This window comes from Bidens hawaiensis, unplaced genomic scaffold (assembly GCF_021521415.1).
Source record: "Bidens hawaiensis isolate Kalapana, Puna unplaced genomic scaffold, B.hawaiensis_p1.1 tig00035896_1, whole genome shotgun sequence".
NCBI classification, from domain to species: domain Eukaryota; kingdom Viridiplantae; phylum Streptophyta; class Magnoliopsida; order Asterales; family Asteraceae; genus Bidens; species Bidens hawaiensis.
In genome coordinates, this window is record NW_027496243.1 from 139,230 (window position 1) to 163,197 (window position 23,968).

General features: G+C 34.9%; 2 protein-coding genes across 2 annotated transcripts; both read left to right on the forward strand.

The window, feature by feature from the left end:
* The first annotated feature begins 2,462 nt into the window (after window positions 1–2,462).
* On the forward strand, window positions 2,463–6,416 carry LOC143587817 (peptidyl-prolyl cis-trans isomerase CYP21-1-like). The gene is made up of 7 exons (XM_077068996.1): window positions 2,463–2,772; window positions 3,527–3,605; window positions 3,729–3,776; window positions 3,892–3,915; window positions 4,349–4,531; window positions 4,632–4,707; window positions 6,017–6,416. The coding sequence occupies exons 1-7, from the start codon at window positions 2,671–2,673 to the stop codon at window positions 6,198–6,200; spliced, it is 696 nt and encodes a 231-aa protein (XP_076925111.1). The 5' UTR covers window positions 2,463–2,670; the 3' UTR covers window positions 6,201–6,416.
* Window positions 6,417–15,202: 8,786 nt separating this feature from the next.
* On the forward strand, window positions 15,203–15,853 carry LOC143587816 (uncharacterized). Its single transcript, XM_077068995.1, has one exon. The coding sequence runs from the start codon at window positions 15,203–15,205 to the stop codon at window positions 15,851–15,853; it is 651 nt and encodes a 216-aa protein (XP_076925110.1).
* The last annotated feature ends 8,115 nt before the right edge of the window (window positions 15,854–23,968 follow it).

The following is a 23,968-nucleotide window of genomic DNA, read 5'->3' on the forward strand; positions in this document are numbered from 1 at the left end:
TGATATGCGCCGCGCGCGGATGCGCCACGCACGATGTGATATGCATAAGCATATATGATGCGTGAGCATGTGATACGCGCGAGCATATGTGATGCGTGAGCATATGTGATGCTTGAACATATGTGATGTGCGCTGTGCGCATAAGTTTTGGCTTTGTGCCTTGATAATATCTTTGATTTCTAATGTCTTGTATATATCTTGTGGGTTGACCCGCCCCGCTCGATGTTGAGGCAGGTACATATCTCTTCAGTTTTAAAATGGTCATTTTCCGTACTAGTGTTAATCCAGGGTAGTTTAAGATAAATATGATGTGGTCATGTAGGTTGGTCAGTGCTTAGGATGTTTATGGTACTCTTAGGGAACCACACACCCTCCACCCTAAAAGGGGTTAGATCCTAATAGGCGTTAATCTAACCTTTATTCAATTTTAAGATGCTACATATGGTATTTAATTAAGTTTATGTTAACCTACAATAACATCTTTAGAGACAAGATTGTGGTTTTCTTCTTCAAAAACAATAATTCAACTTGTTTCTTTAAGGGATATTGGTTTTAATACCCTAACTTTCACATGTTAGCTAATACCACTTCAAATTTATGATTCGTGACCCAGAATTCTCAACTTTCACCCTATTTGTTTCTAGCGCTTCCGAACTTAACGAATCCTAACTCAACTAGCTTCCGAGCTGGCGTGACATTAATTTAATAATAAAAAAACATATTTGTGGGACCTATACCACAACATCATCCTCTTATTTATACATAAAACCTTAACATTCTCCATAATCACCACTTCAAACCTTCAGCACTACCACCCACCCACAACACCAACTACCTCCCACTCCCACCCATCTAAAACCACCAGCCACCTCCACCCACTTGCAACCACCGACCACATTTGCAACAATTGTAATACAATCGAGTGCACTAGCTTATTTTTACTACAACTCTCTTCACATATCTACTCATCATGTTCCGATAAGTTCTTCCTACTCAACTCAATATATCCTTTCTTCGCTTTCTCCAACTTTAATTAAGCTTCGACACTTTGAATTCAAAGACGAGAGAGATCCACTAGAAGGATTTGGCCTTCGATGCAAAGTCTTTGATTCGTACATCCGGCAATCAGAATTTAGGAGTGATGTCATTAACATCGGTAAATTTAGGGGTAGGTAAAGGTGGATGAAGAAGGTTGATTTATTATAGATTGGTATAATAAGGTGGATGAAGAAGATTCGTTTATAATATATTAGATAAAGAATTAGGGTTCTTGAGGTTGGAAATAAGGTGGGAGTGCATTAGGGATTTGTATAAACATGGTAAAAGGTTTTTTTATTAATAATAAAAAAGGAGATATATACCACATGAGCATATCATATGTGAAAAAAAATGGTCCACATCAACAAGAAAACTAACTGGGTTATGGTCCGTTAAGTTTGTGAGTGTTAGAAACATATATGATGAAAGCTGTGAGTAGTGGGTAAAAGTTGGGAGTATTAAAAACCAATATCCATTTTTTTAAGAGTTAAGTGTCATTTTAGTACCGTTTTTGAATTCATTACAACTGGCTACCCCATTTTTCTAAACTTGCCATTTTAATACATTTTCTAACCTCGTCTATTTTTTTGTTAAGTTAGGGGTAAATCGCTAATTTCGTTTATTTTATCATTTGAGCTAAGTGTCATTTTCATACATGTGGTTTGTTCAATTACACAACTTTAGTACATTTTTTGAATTTATTACAAATAGATACTTTGATTACTTTTGGATACATAGACAAACCAAAACAAGACATTATATATTACAATTAAAATGTAACTAAAATACATTATAGAAGATGAAAAATAACATATTTGAGTATAACATATTTTTTAGCCTTTTGTTCTTAATTGCCAGTTCATTTCCAGTAGGTTAAGATATGAGTTCATCTTAGCCATTTTTCTTGCATTTATTTGAGTAACTTAACTAAGATAAAAATAAAAAAAAAGTCAAATAACCTAATTGGTACAATACTAAAAGGTTTTTTACAATTACATAAAGTTTTCCATTTTCCTAATAACATCATCACTATTCACTATGATGAAAATAAGAATTTATTAACTCTAAAAGAGAATAGCAAAAATGAAGCAAAAACCGAATACCGAACGCTTTGAAACCAGATAGGGGGTTCGAACCCTGTTCCTTCAACCGAACTCCGTCGTCTCATTTAACGGGCTCGGGTCGTTTTTGGCATGGAATAAATTTTGGATACCAGATATGTTTTGCCACTGACCCAAAACAGTTATAGAATATAAAATTCAATTTGGGCTTGTTTTAACGAAATCGTATAAGCGTTGTTTCGGGTATCCGTATTCTGACTCTGTGGACATTTTATCAAACACCTTGTGGGTGTGTAGTGTGAACAAACATATGATATCTCCGGTGGATACGATCCAGATTCAATAACTTATATAATTAATAATAAATACACGAACCGAAACGACAAACAAATCAATCAGTTCTCAATATTCTGATCAGTTGGGTTCAGCACCAACACCGGAGGAGGATTATAAGAAACGTTTATTATTATATTAATAATAATTCAGTATGCTGTAATCCACTCCAACAAGACAAGAAGCTTCTTAGTTCATTTCATTATTGGGTTTGAATGCATGAGATTCAAAACCACAAATGGCTCGAGAGATCTGGAATCTGCTACGGCCGCGATGTGTTGTTGTGCTTTTGATCGGTTTGGTTATTGTGTTTCTTATCTTCTCACCGTTCTCTCAACAGGTAATCTGTTCAACTTTTCGATCTGTTTGTTAATAACACTGTGACATATGCTAGTGATTGTTTCTCGAGATCTTTGAACATATTTCCATGTAAACTAACTATTTAGGGCCTGACTTGTCTTTAGATTCAGTGTAGGATGATCATACAAAATTAGGGTTTACAATTAGAATTGTTTCTGGAGGGTTGGGTTAAAATACACAGTCTTTTAAAAATAGAAAGTCCAATTGAACTCAAACTAGCGGCATTGGGACCATCTTGTCGAACTCCTAGGTTTCAGAATTTCTGTTCAGATCATTGTGTTTTTTGTTAATTTTCGTCACCGTTGTGTTATAATTTGCAATCCATTGTACCCTTTCTAAATTTTGAAGACTATGTAGGATAACTTAACCCTGTTTCTGAAATATAAATTATTTTCTTTGCTTTCAGGATTATTGTCAATTTCTAGCTTTCTCCTTTTGCTTCATAGTTTTAACACTCACAAAAGTTTTGGCTGTTTCTTTTGACAATTTTCTGTTTTCACTTTTGATATTACTATTAGTGTTGGTATTTTATATGTTTTACGTTTTATACACATAGTGTGTGTGTGTGTGTTTATATATAAATTTTGCATGATATTAAAATTACTGCTATCCCACTGCGTTAACCTATATCTCAAATAGCGTCCCTTGAACGCTATTTGATTTTCGACCGCTTTAACTTTATTGAACATAATTATATTTGTTAACTTTCTTTTACGGATGACTTAATTATATAGGAGGAAGATACAGTGGAGGAGGTGCATAAAATTACACACAGAGTATTCTTGGATGTGGATGTTGATAAGCAACGTTTAGGTATTGTTTTTTATGTCTATATACAGTTTATGTTGTATTTTGACTAATGTACCCTTCGTATACATTTTTCATTATATTTTATTCGTGTATGTTATGTTCTAACCTTATATACTTATACTGTAGGAAGAATCGTTATCGGGTTGTATGGTGATGTTGTGCCAAAAACTGTGGGTAAGCTTTTAATCTTATTTTATCCTTTTGTAATGTTAATGGTCATTTTGCTTCTTTTTCTTGACCTAAAATATTAATCATACTAATTTATTCTTCATTGTTTTCATCTTTGCAGAAAATTTCCGTGCCCTCTGCACAGGTAACTTTGGTTCCAACTTCTGTTAGATTTATAATATTTTATCTATGCAGAAAACCGTCAAAGTTGCTATTAGTTTGATTTAAAGTAACCAACTTCTTAAAAGATTAATTTAAGAATAACCAAACTGGTTTATCTTAGTGATTGCCTTAATTCAAAATGTTTAAACTTTGATGGTTGTTTCAGGCCAAACATAAATCTGTAACCCAAAACATAACGACTAAAGTTGGCAACTCTTTTATACATATGGCCCTTTATCTTGAAAATTGATTTTCATACTGCAACGTTTTGTTTTTTAATTGTAAACATTTTCACAAAATACTGAAAACATTGTGACTTCAAGTCCCAATAATAAAGTTAAATTCATGTTCAAACACTATATATATAGAAAGTTATTTTTTTGTATTCACTTTTTCTAACCTTTTGTTTTTACCAGGAGAATTGGGAAAAAGTGCAAGTGGTAAACTGCTACATTATAAAGGGACACCATTCCATCGTATAATACCGGGTTTTATGATTCAAGGTGGAGATATTATCTATCATGATGGGCGTGGGAATGTATCCATATATGGTGGAACATTTCATGATGAAAATTTCAAAATTAAGCAGTCACATCCAGGTTTTTGACTTTTTTTTTTCTTAATTATTACTGTTCTCTACATTTTTTCCCTTTTGAATGCTTTATGTTAGATTGTTCTGAAGCTATGCTTTTTTTGCAGGTATGGTGGCTATGGTGAATTCAGGACCAGATTCCAATGGCTCACAGTTCTTTATCACCACAGTTAAGGCCTACTGGTAAGTATTTTGAGCTTGTATCCGAGTTCACATGTTTTTACATAAGTGGTTTGATATCGCCACTTCTAGTTCCTGCTTTTAGCAATTTGTTAAAAGTGATGTGGTGCAAGTAAATTAATCCGGTTGACGAAACTTCATGCAATGGAAGTTCAGGTCAACTCTGTTGATTCTTAAGGCATAATTGATCCATCCCATTAAAATTGTAAACCATTAGAGGTATTAGGACATTTTAGTATTAGTCAAAAAATAATTTATGCTATGTGCTGACAGATTCTTTAAAAAAGAGCTTCTGTATATTTTGAATGCCTAAAAAGTAAGAGTTTGTGGCCAAATTAATACCATCAAGTAAATTGGCAATGAGCCGTGTATGGAACGGGTTTTGGTTATTCCAGTCCCATACATGGTCTCGTACTTGTCTTATATTAATTTCTGGTCATTATTGGTTAAAAGTTTACCTGTTGGGATGCCCATACCCAAAAACCAGTTTAAAACTCACCTTAAAAACTGACTTGAAATATCAAACACTCAACTACACTTCTGACAGTTCTATAATTAATTTCAACACTATTTATTATATTTTTTAAGATCATATAATATAATAATATGTTCGGTTACATTGCGGGTAAATGTGTCCGGGTTATCAGGCAGGTATCATCTACAATACCATACCTGTTTCAAACCCGTGATTTTTTTTAAACTAATCTCGTACGCATTGGTCCCAAATGTGGATTTCGGGTTGGGTTTTTTTCCTTTTCCCATCCCAAAAAGCAGATTGTTGTAATATCGACAAGACCTTACTCTAATCAAGGGTGTAAACGAGCTGATTTGTAACTTCTAAAAGTCGAGCTCAGCTCGTTTATTATTTTATTTTATGTATATACATTCATAATTATTTTTATATGTGTTTATAGTTATATTTTATATTTTAAGATAATATATATTATTACATTACTGTTACTTCATCATGTATTAATTATTATTATGTAAATATATATTAAATATATTAAATAACTGTCATATAATAATAGGAACGTTTATGTTTGTGATCCTAATCTAGCTTGATACGTGAAGCTCGGGCTTGGGCTCGTTTTTTTAAAACAAGCTTATTATTAGGCTTGAGCTTGAGCTTGAGCTCATTTAAGCCTGGCTTGATTCAATTCAAGCTTCTAGCGAGACGATCTTGAGTTGCTTACGAGTGGCTCGGCTCGGCTCGTTTACACCCCAAGTGTACTGTAAATTACCAGGAAAATCGGCCTTCAAGAACAGTTAATATCTACATTTCCATTTTGACGTTGATTTCTTTTTCCAGGTTGGATGGAGAACATGTTGTGTTTGGCAAAGTGATAGAAGGGATGGATAATGTGTATACCATAGAAGGAAGTGCAGGTACTTATAGTGGCAAACCTCGTAAAAAAGTAGTCATTGCTAATTCCGGTGAAATCCCAAAAAGCGAATGGAATGTTGAAACACGAAGCACGACAAGTGAATCGTGACAGTTACGTGACACATTTTTGCCAATATAATTGTGTTTCTTGGGGCTTTACTTTATAGATAGCTTTCATGTTCTTTATATCATCTCTATCTACATTTTTTCTTGATGATGATGTCTTATAGTGCAGTCATTAGAAACTTTAGACAAGTGCATCTTTCATCTTTGCACTTTTTTATTACTCATACATGTTTATTTTGTAGTAAATTGAGGGTTACAAGTATTGTTTTTGTATGTATAATAAATAAATAAAAGAAGGTAAATGAGCGGCCTGGTCTTAGATCTATGACGCTTATAAACTTTACTATCAAAATGGTAAATATTATTTGCGGGCCTTTTTAAGATTCAGCCCGAGAACAGAACCGTCAAACATAGACCTAGGTTAAAAAGGAGTTACCAGAACACATATTGGACTCTACTATTAACTATAACAAATAGTCTTCCTAACAAATTACTAACGGATTGCAACTGGATCATGCTCGTCAGTCAACAAGACAAACGCTGTTAACCACACTAGAAATGGGTTCTTTTAATGACTGTCATCTGGTGTGAGAATCAGTATTTTCCTTTGTCTGGGCAAAATGAAGGTAAAGTACCTGAGGGTTACTTATTGAATGCCTTATTTTACTTTGCCTTGGAGTATTTATGGCGGATGAGTTAGGGTTAATGATATTATCACATGGCGGTGGGCATGTGTAAACGGTGTAACCGTTTATGATGGTGACATGTTGAATTATATTGGCTAACTTGAGTGGACCTTCCTTGCAATGTAGGTGTAACAGAATTTGTGGATTGGGTCGGGTACTCGGGGGTCTGTGGGTTGAGTACCTCTACACTAAGTGACATAAAATGTGACACGTTTAAGAGAGAAAGCAAAGACTTTTTTTCAACCTTCAGGGTGGCCCCTACTCCTGGGTTATCTAAGAGATTGAGCCTGAGAAGATAATCGTGGCATGGTCATGTAAACTGACTTCAAATATAACCTTAACTCCAATCACTAGGAGCCAACATGATTAGTTTTAAGTAGGTGCCATTAGAAAGAAGTCAAACGCACATGTAATAGACATGGCATTGGTGTTGATTTGGTGGTGTTGGTTCATCTCCATGAGGGATGTCTCTTTTACCTCTTCTTCATTTCTTTAATGTCTCTTTGTGACTTGGAATTTAATGTTTGTAAACTATATGGAGAGGTGTGTTTGGTGTATAATGCTCATGCTTTAAATCAGAAAACTCTTGTATAATGTTTATAAAACTTGGCTCTTTTTATTTTCTTTTGTGGTTTAATGTAATCCATATAGTTAGGCTGTGCTTTTAGTTAAAAGGTTTGTTGAACTAGATAAAAATAAAGGAAACTGTGCTTTTTAGTTTTTACATCATTACATCTATTAACTTAGTTAAAGAGTTTGTTGAAACAGTTTTATAATCTTAAGTTATTCAGTCAAGTGAAAACAACTTTTAGAAAGTCATTCCGTACTAAAATGAAAGTTCATACGATATATTTCTTGAATTTTTTTCATTACTTAAAATTGGTAATTATCATTCATTTTAATATTGATGTAGTAAGATTATAATACATCATAGGGATGTAAGAGCTTGCATAATATACATGATTCAGAAGACCGACAATTAGAATATTGCTCAACTATATAAATTCCTAGACATTTCCCTCGGGAACTTTTTAATAACTTTGAGATTGTAACAAATGTTTTTGGGGGTTCATGTTATTATGATTAAAAAATTAACAAATAGATTACTTAATCATTATGCTTTAAAAGCAAATTAGCTTAAAGAAAACAACTACAATATATCATAGTAAATAATATTTCTAAAACTCGCATACAAGATAAACAATTTGTTTACATCTGTTTATTGAATTAAGTTTCCATTAAATTAAACTAGTTGGCAACCCGCGCGTTGCAGCGGATTAAACCTAGTTAACATATGTATGAGTGTTGCTCGACATCAATACTATAATAACAAAAGAGCACTTGAGTTTGCTAGATACATATTAGTTACCGTATAGAGTACCATAAACCATAATTACAGAAGAGTAGTTGTTATCCTACCCACATTTTATCTAAAAGTTGTGTAGCTTGGATAATATATTTGTCTAGTAGTCCTAATAGCCCATATTTGTGGCAAAACAACCCGCCTCATGGGTTCTAATTGTTACCACATTTGGTTACAGCCTTTGCTCCTTGGTATCAATTTTTCATATAAATATGCACAGTTATAACACCCAGAAACCTCATGGACACTGCAATTAAAGAAATTCACCAACTAAATATGGTAAAATTAGGTGTTAATTTCATTTGTTTACAGATGGAGATAACTGAATAGGTAAACTATTAGGCTAGGCGGTAGTTTCATTTGTTAATGGATTTGAAATTCAAAAAGAAAGGATGTGATATCTGCTTTAACTCCACAGACAACGCGACTTCTTCCGGCGAACCGTCCGTCGTTTCAGACAACCACGACCACCAAACGTATGATGGCGGTGGCGGCTAAAGAATCAGATCAAGGGTTTCGTTGGTAACTGGCGATGGTAACCGAGCGGCGTCTAAGTTAGCGACCTCGATAATCGCGTGGAGTTGTGGTGGTGGCGGCGGGGTTGCGCGAGAGGGAGGAGGTGATGGGCTTGTACAGAAGTAGAGAGGAGTTGTGGTTTGCCACACCTGTCGTAAGCTAGACTCTCTAAAGTCTAAAGTCTAAACTACCATCTACAAATTTAAAAAAAAAAAGAACTAAGTGAGATAATTACATACACACGTGGCTTAAATACATAGGTGATTTTCATGAATAGTAATATGTGAGAGAGAGAAAATGTTAGTTTTTGATATATATATATAATTTCCTTTTTATTTCAGAACCAAACTTGAGCAATAGCCTTTTCTAGATCGAATGTAAAAGGTGCGGTATTTTCGGATTGACAAATAAACCTGAAAATCATATCAGACACATGAACTCAGATATTAAACAGGTTTTCGTGGGGTGACATGATATGAGTTTTCCAATGAAAGGACGATCCGTATAACCTATGAACTTATAAGAACTTATAACAAAAACATACAAATGTATATATAATAGTTTCCCTAAACTTATACAATTTGATTCTTATTTCTCTTTTACTTTTTAATTTTAAAATATAATAGTTACACATCTAAAAAATAAATGTAAAACAAAACGGTTCAATTGTTCAGTATGTGAACTCACAAATCAAATAGACATGATCCATTTAGGTAATTGTCTTCGTCGATTCCATATGAAATTTTGTAAACTAACTCAAACATATAAACTTCGGTTACAATCATGATTGCAGAAGTTGATAGGCGTTACCAGGTAGGGCGACCGAGAAGTAAGAGTACTCGGCATAGTCAGGAAGTAATTTGAAATTACTCGCCGACTACTTGGCCTAGACGGGATTTACTCGTCGAGTACTCGACCGTCTAGACCTATGTTTACAACACGCGCAAATGTGTCTGACCCTAACCCTAAGTCTAGACATGCTCCCAAAAGAAACGAAATACATTAGTAACATGTTGTTTAATGAGTATATGGTATGTTTGACAATGAACTTTTAAGAACTTCTAGCTTCAAGCTTTCAAGAAAAGCTCATATTCAATAAAGAACTTTGTTTGGTTAAAGTAGCTTCAAGCTTTTATGTTGGTAGAAAAATCTTCAAATTTGAACGCTACTATTACTAGCATTTGATAAAAAGCTAGCTACAAGCTTTTGCATTTTAATTTACAAGTTTGGTATTTGAACTTCTATCGACTTTTGTTAATTTATATATTTGTTACACATTTAACCCTTATTCAAAACTAACTACCCCACGACTTTTTTAGGAGCCGTAACTTTTTCACACGTTAATAATTTTTTAAACAAATTACATTATAAAAACTAGTATTTTATTTTCTTTAGTTTGAGTATGATATTGTTATACTTTTTTAACTTTAAAAAATCATGAAAACTTGTAAAATAGTTTTATATAAACCATGCTACAGTCATGAATAATAATAAATTTTATAGGGTCTTAATTGATAAATACATAACATATTAATATACCTTTTGGAAACAAACTTGAATAACATACTTTTCATGAAAACTAACTATTAATGCATTATTTTTATTAAGATACTTGGTAATTTTCAAAAATCTAAATATATGGTTGGTAATTAAAGTGAGAACAGGGGACATCTTTGTATCAGTGGATCGCGAACACAGTTCCCCGCATACGTGGATTTCTAGGATCTATCAAAGGGTAGTTTCGTCATTTTGGAATTTGCCTAAGATGATAGTGATATTGGCACACCCTTTATCTATTTACACACCCTCAATATGCTCCATATTAGTTAATATGGAACATATTTTGTTGCTTTGGTGTTGAGTAATATGACCCATATTGATTAATATGGACCATATTAAAAGTGTGTAAATAGATAAAAGGTGTGTCAATAGACATAGCCTTATCAATTTATCATAGATTTTCTGTATCAAAACTTGTCTAATCTTGGATTCTTGTCAACACAATAATACAACCTCTAAGACCATGTGGTAGCGGAAGGTGATGTGGCAAAGAATGCTGAGAGGAACGCCACACTTATTCACTCTCTCCCTCAACTTTTTGTGGTGAGAATGGCTCGGGCGAACTATTCTATTCCATGAGCTAAGATGATAGATTTCTATTAGTTTAGGCTCTTTATTTTTATTTTTAGTATTTAAATTAAATTACAAAAAAAATATGAATAAAGAATGATATGTATAACATAAATTGAGATGACGATAATGTGACATAAAATAAAGAATGAAGAATGGTATATATGAATATATTAGTGGCTAAGGCTTTATTTATTAACTTTTTTTTAAAGATTGAATATATTAAAACCAAAACGAGAACCTCCAAACAGCTGAGAGCTCATGGAACATACAAAAGGAAAGAAACAAAACGAAGATACATATGCACAGTAACCACACATGCTTACAAAGGAAAATTAATAAAATCAAACATGCACCAACTTTTCTAATTCGAAGTAGATGTCTCATCTCGTTTATAGGTCATTTAACTAATGAACAAGTTAAATTTATGTTAATTACATTTATATGTTTAAGAGTTCATCTCCAACTAAATTTTACCTCTATATTAAATATAAATAATGCAAAACAATTTTATTGATCCATTTTATTTCATAAATAGTTAGAAAGTATCTTTGAAAATAAAAAAACGTAGCATGTTTGTTATCTATTTTATAGCGACCATATATATTTTAATGAACTTTTCACTAGATATTTGGATATATTAGTGGCTTTATCGAAAAGGTAAAGTCAATAATAAAAATGATACAATTTGTTATGATTCTGCTCGCAATTTAAAATTTAAACCGGTTAAAAAATTCAACTCTCATTGTTAACGTATATTAAGAAAGGGAAGCTTAAAATCTGGTAAAACATCCCATTTCAATGATATATAAAACGGAAGAGGTAGGCTGATCCTTTGAAGCTCATACTTAGGTTAGGTACTCTAAACAAATATCAAATTTAAGGTTTCTCATAGCCAATTGAAGGTGCATGTAAGAGTTGCAACTCGATGGTCTCTCTTTATGTAACATGTTTGCTACGATTGAGAAAAACAAAATCAAATTAACACCTTAATATTTGACTATTTTTTAGATTAACTGCAAAGGTAAGGATGATGAATTTTAATATCATTCCTTTCACATTTTAAAAGTTAAAGCGATTAAAAATTTCCTCTCAATACTATAGTAAAGAACTGAAGGATCAAAATCAGACCTAACATCTCATTTCTTTACTTTATAGTACAAAAATTAAAGAGGAAGGCTAATCTTTTGAAGCACACCAATGCACTATTATGATAGGTCCACTACAACTAATATCATATTTAACTTTGTCACAACCAATTGAAGTACATGGATTTAAGGGTTGCAACTTGAGGTCATCATTTATATTTATAGTAATACTTTTGCTACTATTGACGTAAGAAAACTCAAATTAATATCCAAATATTTGGGTATCTCAATAGCTTTACTGAAAAGGTAAAGTCCTTATTAATGCAATTTGATACGGCTTCATTCACAATTACAAATTTGAATTAGTTGATAATCAACTCTCAAGGTTAACGAAAGAAAAGCCTACAATCCAATTGAACATCTCATTTAAAGGAATTATTAAAATGAAATGTATAGAGATTTATTTATATATTGTCATTATAATCATTTATATAATATTAGATTATATTCTCAAAGTTATTTAAGTTGGAAAAAATATAAACTGTGTGTTGGAAAAATTGGTGGCATGACGAGGCCCGTTAAAAAACTTATTCCCAAAGTTATTTAAGTTGGAAAAATATAAACTGTGTGTTGTGAATGAGAGGGTCAGAAGGATTGATTCTTTGATTGAGTGGATGTGGGAATGGAGAAGACAACCGACTGCGGAGGAGGAGCTTATTGAATGGGAGGAACTTTTTGGCCTGTTGGGTGTGGCTCTCGGGTCTGGAGGAGCTGATCGATGGGTTTGGAGAGGGGACATTGGAAAAGATTTTTTAGTGGCTGCTGTGAGAAGATTAATTGTGGAGGATCGAGATGTGATGATCGGTCTAAATGGGTTCCGAGATACGTGCTGTTCGTTTGATTCGTTTTCATCACTTTCATACTGATCTAGGATTACCTAAACGAATCCGAACCTAAATGAACGATTTCTAATTGTAAACGTACCTTAAACGAGTCGATCCACGAACACGATCTAGTATTGATGTTAGTTTGGTCCGTCACAACGTTCTAGCACCAACAAGCTCGGGCTTTCACCTTCGGATCTTGACTCGGGATATAAGATGGTGTTTGTGTGTGTTTTTGATGGTGTAGGCTATGGTGTAGAGATAAATAAAAATGGAAAGGTTAGGGTTTAATGGGTATTTATACTCCCTTAAGCCCATGAACCTAAGACCCATTCCATTTCTCATTCCATCTTCTAAAGTCCAAGCCCATTCTCTTAGAATTTATTATCTAAACCGATACACGACACATTATTGAATAAACGAAATTTCATTTATTATTATAACCGAAAGTAAGATGTTACATAAAGTTCATGGACAAAATACAAGTATTACATTACGCTTTAGGTTCTCCAAGGAGAAGTCTCACTACATAAATATGCCACTAGACTAAGCATAAGCAACGAGAGTATCCATAACTTTAAACAACACCGGCTAAAATAGGTAGCATATTAATGATATTTAAGACTGCTAATCATAATATTCCAAATAACACATGATAGGTTGAGTCTAGTTCTATATATTTCCTTACAAAAAATCAACAAATAACTAACATGAGGGTTAGTGATAAATTAAATTTTAAGGCTTTTAAAACCATAATTATTATCTTCTAGTTACAATTTATGATACCGTACAAAATTCAGGAGATTATTCAAAATCCAGTATCAATACTTAAGCTACAATATGACAGTTGTGAGATTTTCAAAGTTAACATAAAGTCACGCTTACCTTAAACACTCATATTATTTGTTATCAATATCTGGATAGAAATATTTATAATATAAAACTAGATAATACCATACACTTTCACATCTTTTGTTATCATGCAGATGGGAATTTAACATAAGACAAATGAGACATAAAAATTTATTCCATTGAAACCAAATTACATGAGAAATCATGACATGGTTGATGTTATGGGTAAAAATCTAAGGATCCTGACAGGAAGAATCCTCATAAGGATCCTCGCAGCGCATTAGGATCAGAGACAGAAGACAATATCCTCAGTAATTATCGTTATTTATTGACATTATCCTTTCACCCATGACTTGGTCGATGAAGGCTTGGTCAACCATTAAATATACGAGATGTTGGCGGCATTTACAATCGGTTAATGATAAGGATATGCAATCTGTAACGGTCCCATGATCCTCGCTGGGACAATCAATGCTTGTTATTAGTAGTTATAGTTATTGCAACTATAAATAGAAGGAGCATGATTTCATAGGACACAAATTACACACACCCTAAACACTTATTTGTACTCATAGCAATGATCATAGTAACTTCCAACCTTGTAATCACTTATTTTTATTAATATAATTGAGGCAGTGGGATAGTTTTCCCCTCCTGAGGTTTTTTGTTGGAGATCCGTCAAGGATCAAGTGTTTTTCCTCGCTACATAGCTTTGTCACTTGCATAATTCACTTATTATTTCATTTACACCATCAAGCATCATCCCTCACAATCAAAGTTTGGTTACTTGATTATCCTTGTGTAATTTTTTGCCAAAACAGCTTGGTGCCCACCATGTAGTAAGTAGTGCTTTGCACGTTTGGTTCCTCAATTTTCTGATCAATCACTACCTTTTAATCATCACCAATGGCATCTTATCCGAAGCGATCATCGTGTTAAAACAAGTTAACGTACCCGTCAACTCAATCTTCAAGTGCGGGTTTGAGCCATTCCTTTCCATTGATGCCACCACCCCCAACAAGGCCAGATAACTCCGCAAAGAATGCATCTGCTAGCTTGCCTTACCCGTTATTTACTCGAGTTGAGGATCCTATCATAATTTCAAATAATGATATTCTTACTTTGTTCACTCAAGTCCGGAAGAAAATGGCAGAGCAACAAAAAGGCAACAAATTATTCTTGGAAGAAATATAGAAACTGAGATCAGAAAAACTAAAGCAGCAAAGCCAATAGCTACCCCGCAACCTAGGATGCTAAACCTTGAAGCCTCAGGATCCAAGGGCAAAGGCAATGAAGAGTTCGACATATTAGGATCCCGAGGGAAGAGCATTGAGGGTTTCATTCCAATGAATCCTTCGCTTGAAATTCAGAATCATGAATCATCAACCTTGATCACAAAAACAAAGATCCCTAAAAGGACCCCAGGATTATCACACTAGGATCCTAAAACCGGTAACACCCATCAAGATCTATTTTTAAATTCTAACAAAGCTGGATTTTTGCAGGATACATGGATAAGTCCTATGATGGTTAAAGAAGTACAAAAGTTAAAGAACATGATTTCCAGCATACCCGACGTAGTTCAACCTATACTAGAGATGACTGCTACAAGTACGAAGGTTTTGAGGTTTGCATTACCAATATGTGATGTTGAAATCCCGAAACGCTTCCAAAACCCCAACATGAAGCTTTATGATGGAACGACGAATCCTGAAGAACATGTGGCTCAATATATAGAAAGGATGGAGATCATACCCATCTCAGTTGATTTAAAGGAAGCATGCTTATGCAAGGGTTTTGGATCAACCCTTACAAGATTAACCTTAAAAAGGCTATTTGGGGCCCCTCCTAATTCTATTACTTCTTTTGCACATTTAGTTAATTTATTTAATAACCAATTTTCTTGTAGCAGGTCATTTGAGATATTTATTTATTATTTATACAGGATCACCCAAAAGCATGAAGAATATCTTAGATATTATGTTGGCAGGTTAAGAAGCGAAACATTGGACATCCCAAATATTGACATGGATACAACAGTCCAAGTTTTCAAGATGGGATTGAAGAATGGTTATCCGTTTTACGAGGATATTGTGATGAGTCCTTGTAGAAACCTGGATGAAGTCAGAAACCGAGCTCTACGATTCATTAGGTTGGAAAACGATCAAAGGATCTAAGAGAGGATCAATGCTTCGGCACCCAGCTATGATCATCCTAACTGAAAATCAGAACCATCATCCCGACCATCATACAAATCCAAGCCTTACACTAAACCTAACAACCATAAAATTAACTCTGTGGAGGATGAAGACAATGAAAAAGAAGTATATCCAAGGATAAGCGATTATTGTTTTTCTGTTGATACATCTGGACTAATGTTTGCTATGCAGTATCTTGAAGAAAAGGCTCGATGGTCGAGGAAAAACAATCAAACGACATCCTGGAAGGATCAATCCAAGTGGTGTGCTTATCATGAAGACATTTTCCCCACAACTAAAAATTGCATCGCTTTGAGAAAAGAAATAAGCCACCTTTGAGAAAAGGATACTTGAAGGATCTCCTGGGAAACAAAGGGAATAAAATGTAAGAGGAAAACAACCCCACCGAAAAGGGCACAATCTCCTCCTCCGGATGTAAGAATAGTTAACCTTATATCAGGAGGATCAGATATATGTGGTACCTCCTACTCTACACCTTAAGAAATGCTAAAAATCCATATCCGAGAAAGAAACCAAACCTACAAGAAAGACGACTCTCGGTGATGAAAACATTCTGGATCCTCACCACTGTTTTGGTCAAAAATCACCAAAGCAATAATTGAACAATTTCGTTAAGTGAGGTAGTGTGTTTCTAAATAACAAGCTAAGTAATTACGGTAAAAGTAAATGTGAACACAACGATCTAGCGAGGAAAACCCAGGATCCAGGTAAGGATCTTTAGAAAAAAAACCTCGGTAGGGGAAAACTATCCAGTGCCTCAATTTTTTAATGTAAAAAGTGGGTTACAACTGAGAAACCATATCCGTATGATTATGATTACAATTACGATCAAGATCAAGTCACTTGATATGATTATACGATTAGGTTTATGTTGAATTACTTTAGGTTGTTGTGTGTGAGAGGATTTGGGTAGCATAACGAGGTGTTTACAAATAATAACGATAACTGCTTACATTAACAATACTTTACATACTATATATAGACGATGAAGCCATTCATTATACAGATCATAACGAACGAGCTTCATTCGTCCTCATACGCTAGTCTATACTTTAAGACAAACAAATAAACCATTTGTTGTCCTCATTCGTTAACAGCTCTAACGAATAGACTAAAATAATCACGCATGAGCTCATTCGTTATTATCTACTCTAACGAATGGCTCATTCATGTAACAGATGTACCTTAGTACATTTACCAAAATGCCCTTTTACATTATAAAGACCAAATACAATTATAAACAAATCCGAGACAACAAAACGTGTACTAACAAACCCCCCCACTCGTGCTTTTTGTCATGATCACTTGAAGCACTTGGTATTCCAATATGCACAACTATGAATCCCAAATCATGGAAAACATGTACCACACGTTGAAATTGCATTGCAAGATCATAATCTTTAATCTCGACCCACCTGATGTGATTGTTGAAGTGTTGTTATCAGATTCAAATAAATTAACTAACCACATTGGGTCGATTATTCGAATAAACTTCGTCTTCAGCCCTGATCCCAACATGATCACATCTTCACCAGTACGGTTATCATAATACCACATATTAAGTTTCTTGGAAAGACTTTGGAGAAAAGTCTCAACATGAACTCTCTTCAACGTACGAGGCGGCTTTACTTTAAGCACAAATTTTATCCAACCAGTTCTCAAGGCTATCTCATCAATGTATTTCCGAGTTGGAACCTGTGGCTTGAAATATTTAAACCCATGTTTTACCTCATGTAAGAAATGCCTGTAGAACCAATCCACCATCTGGTTTGCATAATGATTCAAGAACAGTCTGTTGGCAAGTGTACGCACATCCCACCTCGGTAAGGTAAGATCATCAACAATATGTTGAAAATATTGGATGTCGTGCCCTCATTTGATAATACAAAATTTCAGCTCAGAATCATATAACCATGAGATTACATCACCCTTCACCGTCTCCGAGGCTTTAAACTTCGTAATCTGATAAGTAGAGGCATGGTCTTTCAACTGCTTTTCATCATCATGGTCAGCATATCTTAGAACACCAATAAGTTTATTCATAAGTGACTTATTGTGCTCGAACATCCCATCGAATATGTTAACTCCTAATCCTTCGATCCAAAACCAGCTTCACTTACTTTAGCCTTCTTTTTCTTCTTACCCAAACGTTCTTCAACCGCTTTATAATGCTCAGTAGTGAAGAATAGAATTCCTTCATCTGTATTATTACGAGTATACAAATCAGGGTATTCCTCGGCTGTCACGCCTTCAACTTCCACATCGTTATAATTAAATGGCGTATTCCCAGTCGGAATACTCGTATAAAACCGTACAGCTCGGCCTCAAGCTTAACACAATTAACACTCTATTACTGAGTAAATTGATGTTAAAACAACACCTAATCGACAATCAATCGAACAGTGGATCCGATACCACTTGAGATGCCATATCCGTATGATAACGATTACAATTACGACCAATATCTAGTTGCTAACACGATACATCAATACGATACACGAGACGATACGTTAAAGAATACTTTATTCATACTTTAAGGATGAATACATTATGGAGAGAATCTGGCATGGTAACAGCATGAATACATTAATCACGAATCTCCTCTCCCCAATGAATATGATCCGCCTATTTATAGCCATAAACCCCATTCGTTAACATCACTAACGAATGGGGTGATCCCATTCACGAATGAGCTTTCATTCGTTATATCCCATAACGGATGAGCTCTTACTTTTACGAATGATCCTCATACGCTAAATATCCTTAGCATATGAGCTCTTAACTTAACAAATAGGCTACTTAGTCTTACGAATGGACCCCATTCTGTATAAAATCCATAGAGAATGGGCCATATTACATTATAGCCTATTGACTAAACTACCCTAGCATATTCGATCAACTACGGGCATCAAATCATCCACTAACATACTCCCCCTTTCTATAGTTGTCGAATACTTTAACTACAAATCACCAGTCACGATTAATGCATGTATAACGTGTGATAACGTTTTACAACTGGTATCAGAGCCAATATATAGTCTCTTACACAATACACCAATACGATACACCAGACAATACGTGAAAGAATACTTTATTCATACGTTAATGATGAATACATTATGGAGAGAATCCGGCATGGTAACGAAATGAATAAATTAAGCACATATCTCCTCTGCACAATGAATAAGATCTGCCTATTTATAGCTACATACCCCATTCGTTAACATCACTAACGAATGGGGTTATCCCATTCATGAATGAGCTCTCAGTTGTTATATCCCATAACGAATGAGCTCTTACTTTAACGAATAAGCCTCATACGCTAAATATCCTTAGCGTATGAGCTTCTAACTTAACGAACAGGCTAGTTCGTCTACCGAATGAACCCCATTCGCTATACAAACCACAGAAAATGAGCCATATTACATTGAAGTTTATTGACTAAACTACACGTAACCTCTTCGATCAGCTACGGACAACAAATAACATACTAACATTTTTTTAAACAAAAGTTACATTTGTATTAACTAACACATTGTAGCAACCAAAAGCCTCAAATCCATTTTATATACATAAATCATCTTACATTTATACAGTAATGGTCTAAGTCGTAAATAAAAACTAGACAAATATATATAAAATGTTATTTCTACTTTCACGCATTTGTTCAAAATGTTTCTCGGATAACATCCTTAAAATCTTTAAAATCGCATCTGCATATTCTTCAATAGTTGGAGTAAGAAACCCTTATTTCCTTCCCTTCTTCTCATAACATTATGTCCATCTTCGGTCCAGCTAAGATAAAAGCAGCGTATATCAATTCCACTAAACATAACAAAATTAGAATGTCTATCAACATAAGGAAACCAACTCTATAATATATGTGAAAATAGATCACTTAGCATTTACTTCAATATTAGTAGGTGACACAAATTAAGTTTAGGTGAAAGCTACTTTATGTGGCTTAACAAGTCATATTCTATTAGATAATAACAACATAAAAAAAATAGCTTCAATGTTGTTTATAGTCACTTACCTGTTCTTTCTTGGGTATGGTCATCAATCATCATTCATTCTCTTTAGCTATGAGTAATTTCTAAGTGTAACTTGTTTTCCCATAATACATATATAATATGCAATAACCTAAAACATTATTTTTATAACATACAATGTTAACCACTAACGTTCCCCTTACATGGTGTAACAATATATACTTCCTCATTTAATATTTTTATCAACACCAGGTCTGCATTCTGCTTTCCTTTAATTTTATGATTCTTTCATTTTCAAAAAACTCCAAAAACAATATATCCCTTCCATTTCTAAATATATTTACCTAAACAAATAAAAATCCAAAAAGTGGAAGAACGAGAGACAAACATTAATGTAGTTGTTTTGGTCAAAAATCGTTTAAGGATCAAGTAACCAAATTTTAAGGTGAGGTCTAGTGCTATGATGATAATAACGATTATGTAAAGATTGTAAACGCAAACACAAGGATTTGTTACGAGGAAAAACCATTTATCTTGTTCGGATCCCCGGCAACAAAACCCTGGGTGATGAAAAATTGTCTATCACCACTTTATTAATCAAAAAAATGAGGTTACAAGGTTGGGAGAATATGATCAGTAATACAATGAAATCTACGTGTGTGTGAGCTACTAGAGAGAATTAGCAGTTTAACTAGAGTGTGCGAGGTGATGAATGAATAATCTAACTGATCATAATCTCGGTTATAAACAAAAATAAAAAGTAACAAAATATCCTATAAATGTGCCACTCTTCCCCCTACCCATTCCTATCTCTTTGACCATGTGCGGGAGAAGTACAGTAACGATTAAATAGGGTGACCAAGTCCTGGAGTCGTTATATCTATCAATCACAACACCATTCAAACACAATCATTAGTAAACAGATAATACCAAGGATCCTTGATCCTTTGTAACCTGGAATATATCTCAAGGATAAATGATCCATAAGTCACACAAGGAAAGAGGATCCTTAGCATAAATTCTATGCCCTAACAATTGCCCCCAAAATGGCGGGTGTTAATGCATTACAACTGTCATTTTAAATATTGAATCCCTGCAAAAGATAGAACGATAAGACTGGTGTCAGGAAACGTTATTATCATTAACCCTTCTTATCAATTATAGCCGCCTATATATGCGATCATCCCAATCCTTTTATAACCACATAATCCGGCAGCCAAACAGGTATCCTTCATCCTTCATCTGTCATTTCCTTTGAATAATATTCTAAAAAATGTCTACCGCCTCTTCTTCTCCTTCCGATCACTCTGACCATTCCGAGTTATCGAAGATGCAATCACAGAACCTTATCACCAACCCATCCATGGAGATCTGCAAGTTTACCAATCCTGAGATTGATAAACTCCGACCACTATTCCCGCCAGAAATTGTTTTCCGGCCATTCGACTCTTTGATCCGGTGCGATACCTATTCAAAGACTTGGATCTACTTCCCTGCCTATCCTTTACTTATCGGTTACACATATCCATCCTCTCTTTTACCCAAAGTTTCTTCGATACCACCGGAATGTCTTATATTTAGGCCATGCTGATGATTTGGAGGGTTTTGCGTACCATCGAGAGGTTAATAGAGGAGGAAAGCATCGAGTTCAGTGTTCAAGAGTTATCATACCTTTACAACCTAACCACCGACGGGTCAGACCGATTCGTCTTGAAATCCAAACCTAGACAACGCATTCCAATTTCCAAAGTAACCCAGAATGGTTTCCTCTGGAAGAATCATTTCTTTTTTGTAAATCGAAGCTCCATTTCTAGTGGGGTTGATTTACCTTTAACATGGGTTAAAAAGGGTAGGATCCTAGATCCTTGAAAAAGAAACGGTTTAGAATAATTTATTCTTTCATTTAACTGTTTTTCCTTGTTTATTTTTCTTTGAAGTGTATAACTTTGCTCCCTTGGCTAATTTACCCGGTACAAGAGAAAAAGCAAAAAGATTTCTTGCCCTAGATCCCGAAGTTCAAAGTTTCCAGGCCAAATTTATTGAGGCTTTTTGTGAAATCTCTTTGAATTCCAACAACAACATGTCAAGTAAGACTTAAACTTGTATAAAAAATAAAATAAAGTAGAAGACTTATCTGTTTCTTGTGATTTACAGGTGCTCAGAAATCACACAAGTCGGTAAGCAAATTCTCTTTGGAGGACATTGATAGTCTGATAACTCCTCAAACCGTCAAGAAAAAAGCTTTAAAGGCAACCACCACTTCCAAACCAAGAACTACAACCACCAGGGCCAAATCGGCAGCTTCCAAGAGGAAAAGATCTTCATAGCCTTATAATCATTTTGATATGATTATTGCTGTAAGTATCCTTTATCCTGATATCCCTTTTTTATGAATCAAGTATCCTTCCAACTTTGCACAATTGTTTGGTACAGGCTGTGAACGCTTCCAGAGATCATTATGAAAAGATCGTGGGACAACTGGGGGAGAGCCAAACTGGAATGGGGAGTGCAGCACTAGCGAAGGATAAGGCTCTAGCCCAACTCACCAGAGATAAGAAGCGCTTGGAGGATCTGTTATCCACCACAGAAGCCCAGCGTCAACATGAGGTGAAACAAGCTACTGAGGAGGCAAAAACGTGGGCGGCAAGGTCAGTGTTGCAAGCCCGGATCAAGCTTGTTGCAGAAGCCTGTGATCCTGCTTTCGATAGGTCAGCTTGGGAGGTGAAAAAATGGAAGTAGGCTTTGGAGAAACTTGGTGGAGGTGCTGACGAAGAGGAGGTTGAGATGGCTGATGGAAGCGAAGCTGGGACGAGTGGAGTGAAGGATGTGGATGAGATGGACGAAGGGAAGGAAGCAGCAACAGATGGTGAAGAAACTGCTTAAGCGGGCGATGAAGGATAATAAAGACAAGGCCTGAGCCCGTTTTTCTTATTTTGTTGATGTTTTTAAGGATATTTGATAATGGTTTGTACTTGAACAATAGTAATTAGGGTAAGTGATCCATGATCCTTAAGACAATTTCCGGGGGTAGCAAAGGTGGAGGGATCCTCTGTTTGTAGGAATGAAGCCTTTGATGCCCCTGTTTTTATTTTTCTGCACTTTATGAACAGTTAGTAACACCTGCTTAACCCGGGTGGATGGTCCATCTTTTCGAATGGTGAAGTCCGGGTTAAGGATTTTGGTAAGTCCGAGTGACATAATAATAATAACAACTTAACTTTTGTCTATTTGCGTGTTGTTTGTTATTCTTAAACTAAGTTTGATATGGTTTTAGTCTTGTTGAAAGTACTAAGAAATATCTTTGAGTAAAAAGTTTTAAGGATAGAATATCCTTGTTAAAAAAACTATGGATCTTGATTCCTTACAAAAAGAATTATTAAAAGATTTTAGCCAAGTAAATGTAAACTGAGAAGTAAAAAACATACCATAAGGTCTAGTTAGACCTAAGTTACCATAAGTATTAATCCTTCCGTGATCCTTGTAAAAATAAATTAAGGATCTTGAATCCATAAATGTTGATCCTTCTGTGATTCTTATAGTTGAACTTAGGATACATGATGCAAATAACTATGATATTAATTGAGATTATACCCAACAAACTGGGGACAAGCCCAAATAAATTGGGACAAGCCCGTGCAACTGGGGACAAGCCCGTGAACTGGGGACAAGCCCAAACTGGGGACAAGCCCATGAACTGGGGACAAGCCCAAATTGGGGACAAGCCCAAACTGTGGACATGCCCAAACTGGGGACTGGCCCAAAGATACGAATGCCAACTGGGGACTCACCTAAACCAGGATTTAGCCCAAATGTGAGTGACGTGAAAACGCCAAAACCTTAGCTAACATGACAATGTTAGAAACCTTTGTCTTAAGATAACATGTAAATGTTATAAACCAGTGGTATGGTAAGTCTACCATAAATCGTAGGGTCCTCCATATAGTGGAAGACAACGAAACTGTCAGCCACTAAACGTGTACTGGTCCCGCTGCCCCGGACTATACATTGGATAACGTGTGCTCCAGGCGAGAGTGTAGAAACTCTAATTTATAAGAAAGGTGAAAACCTTTAAACCTTGGAA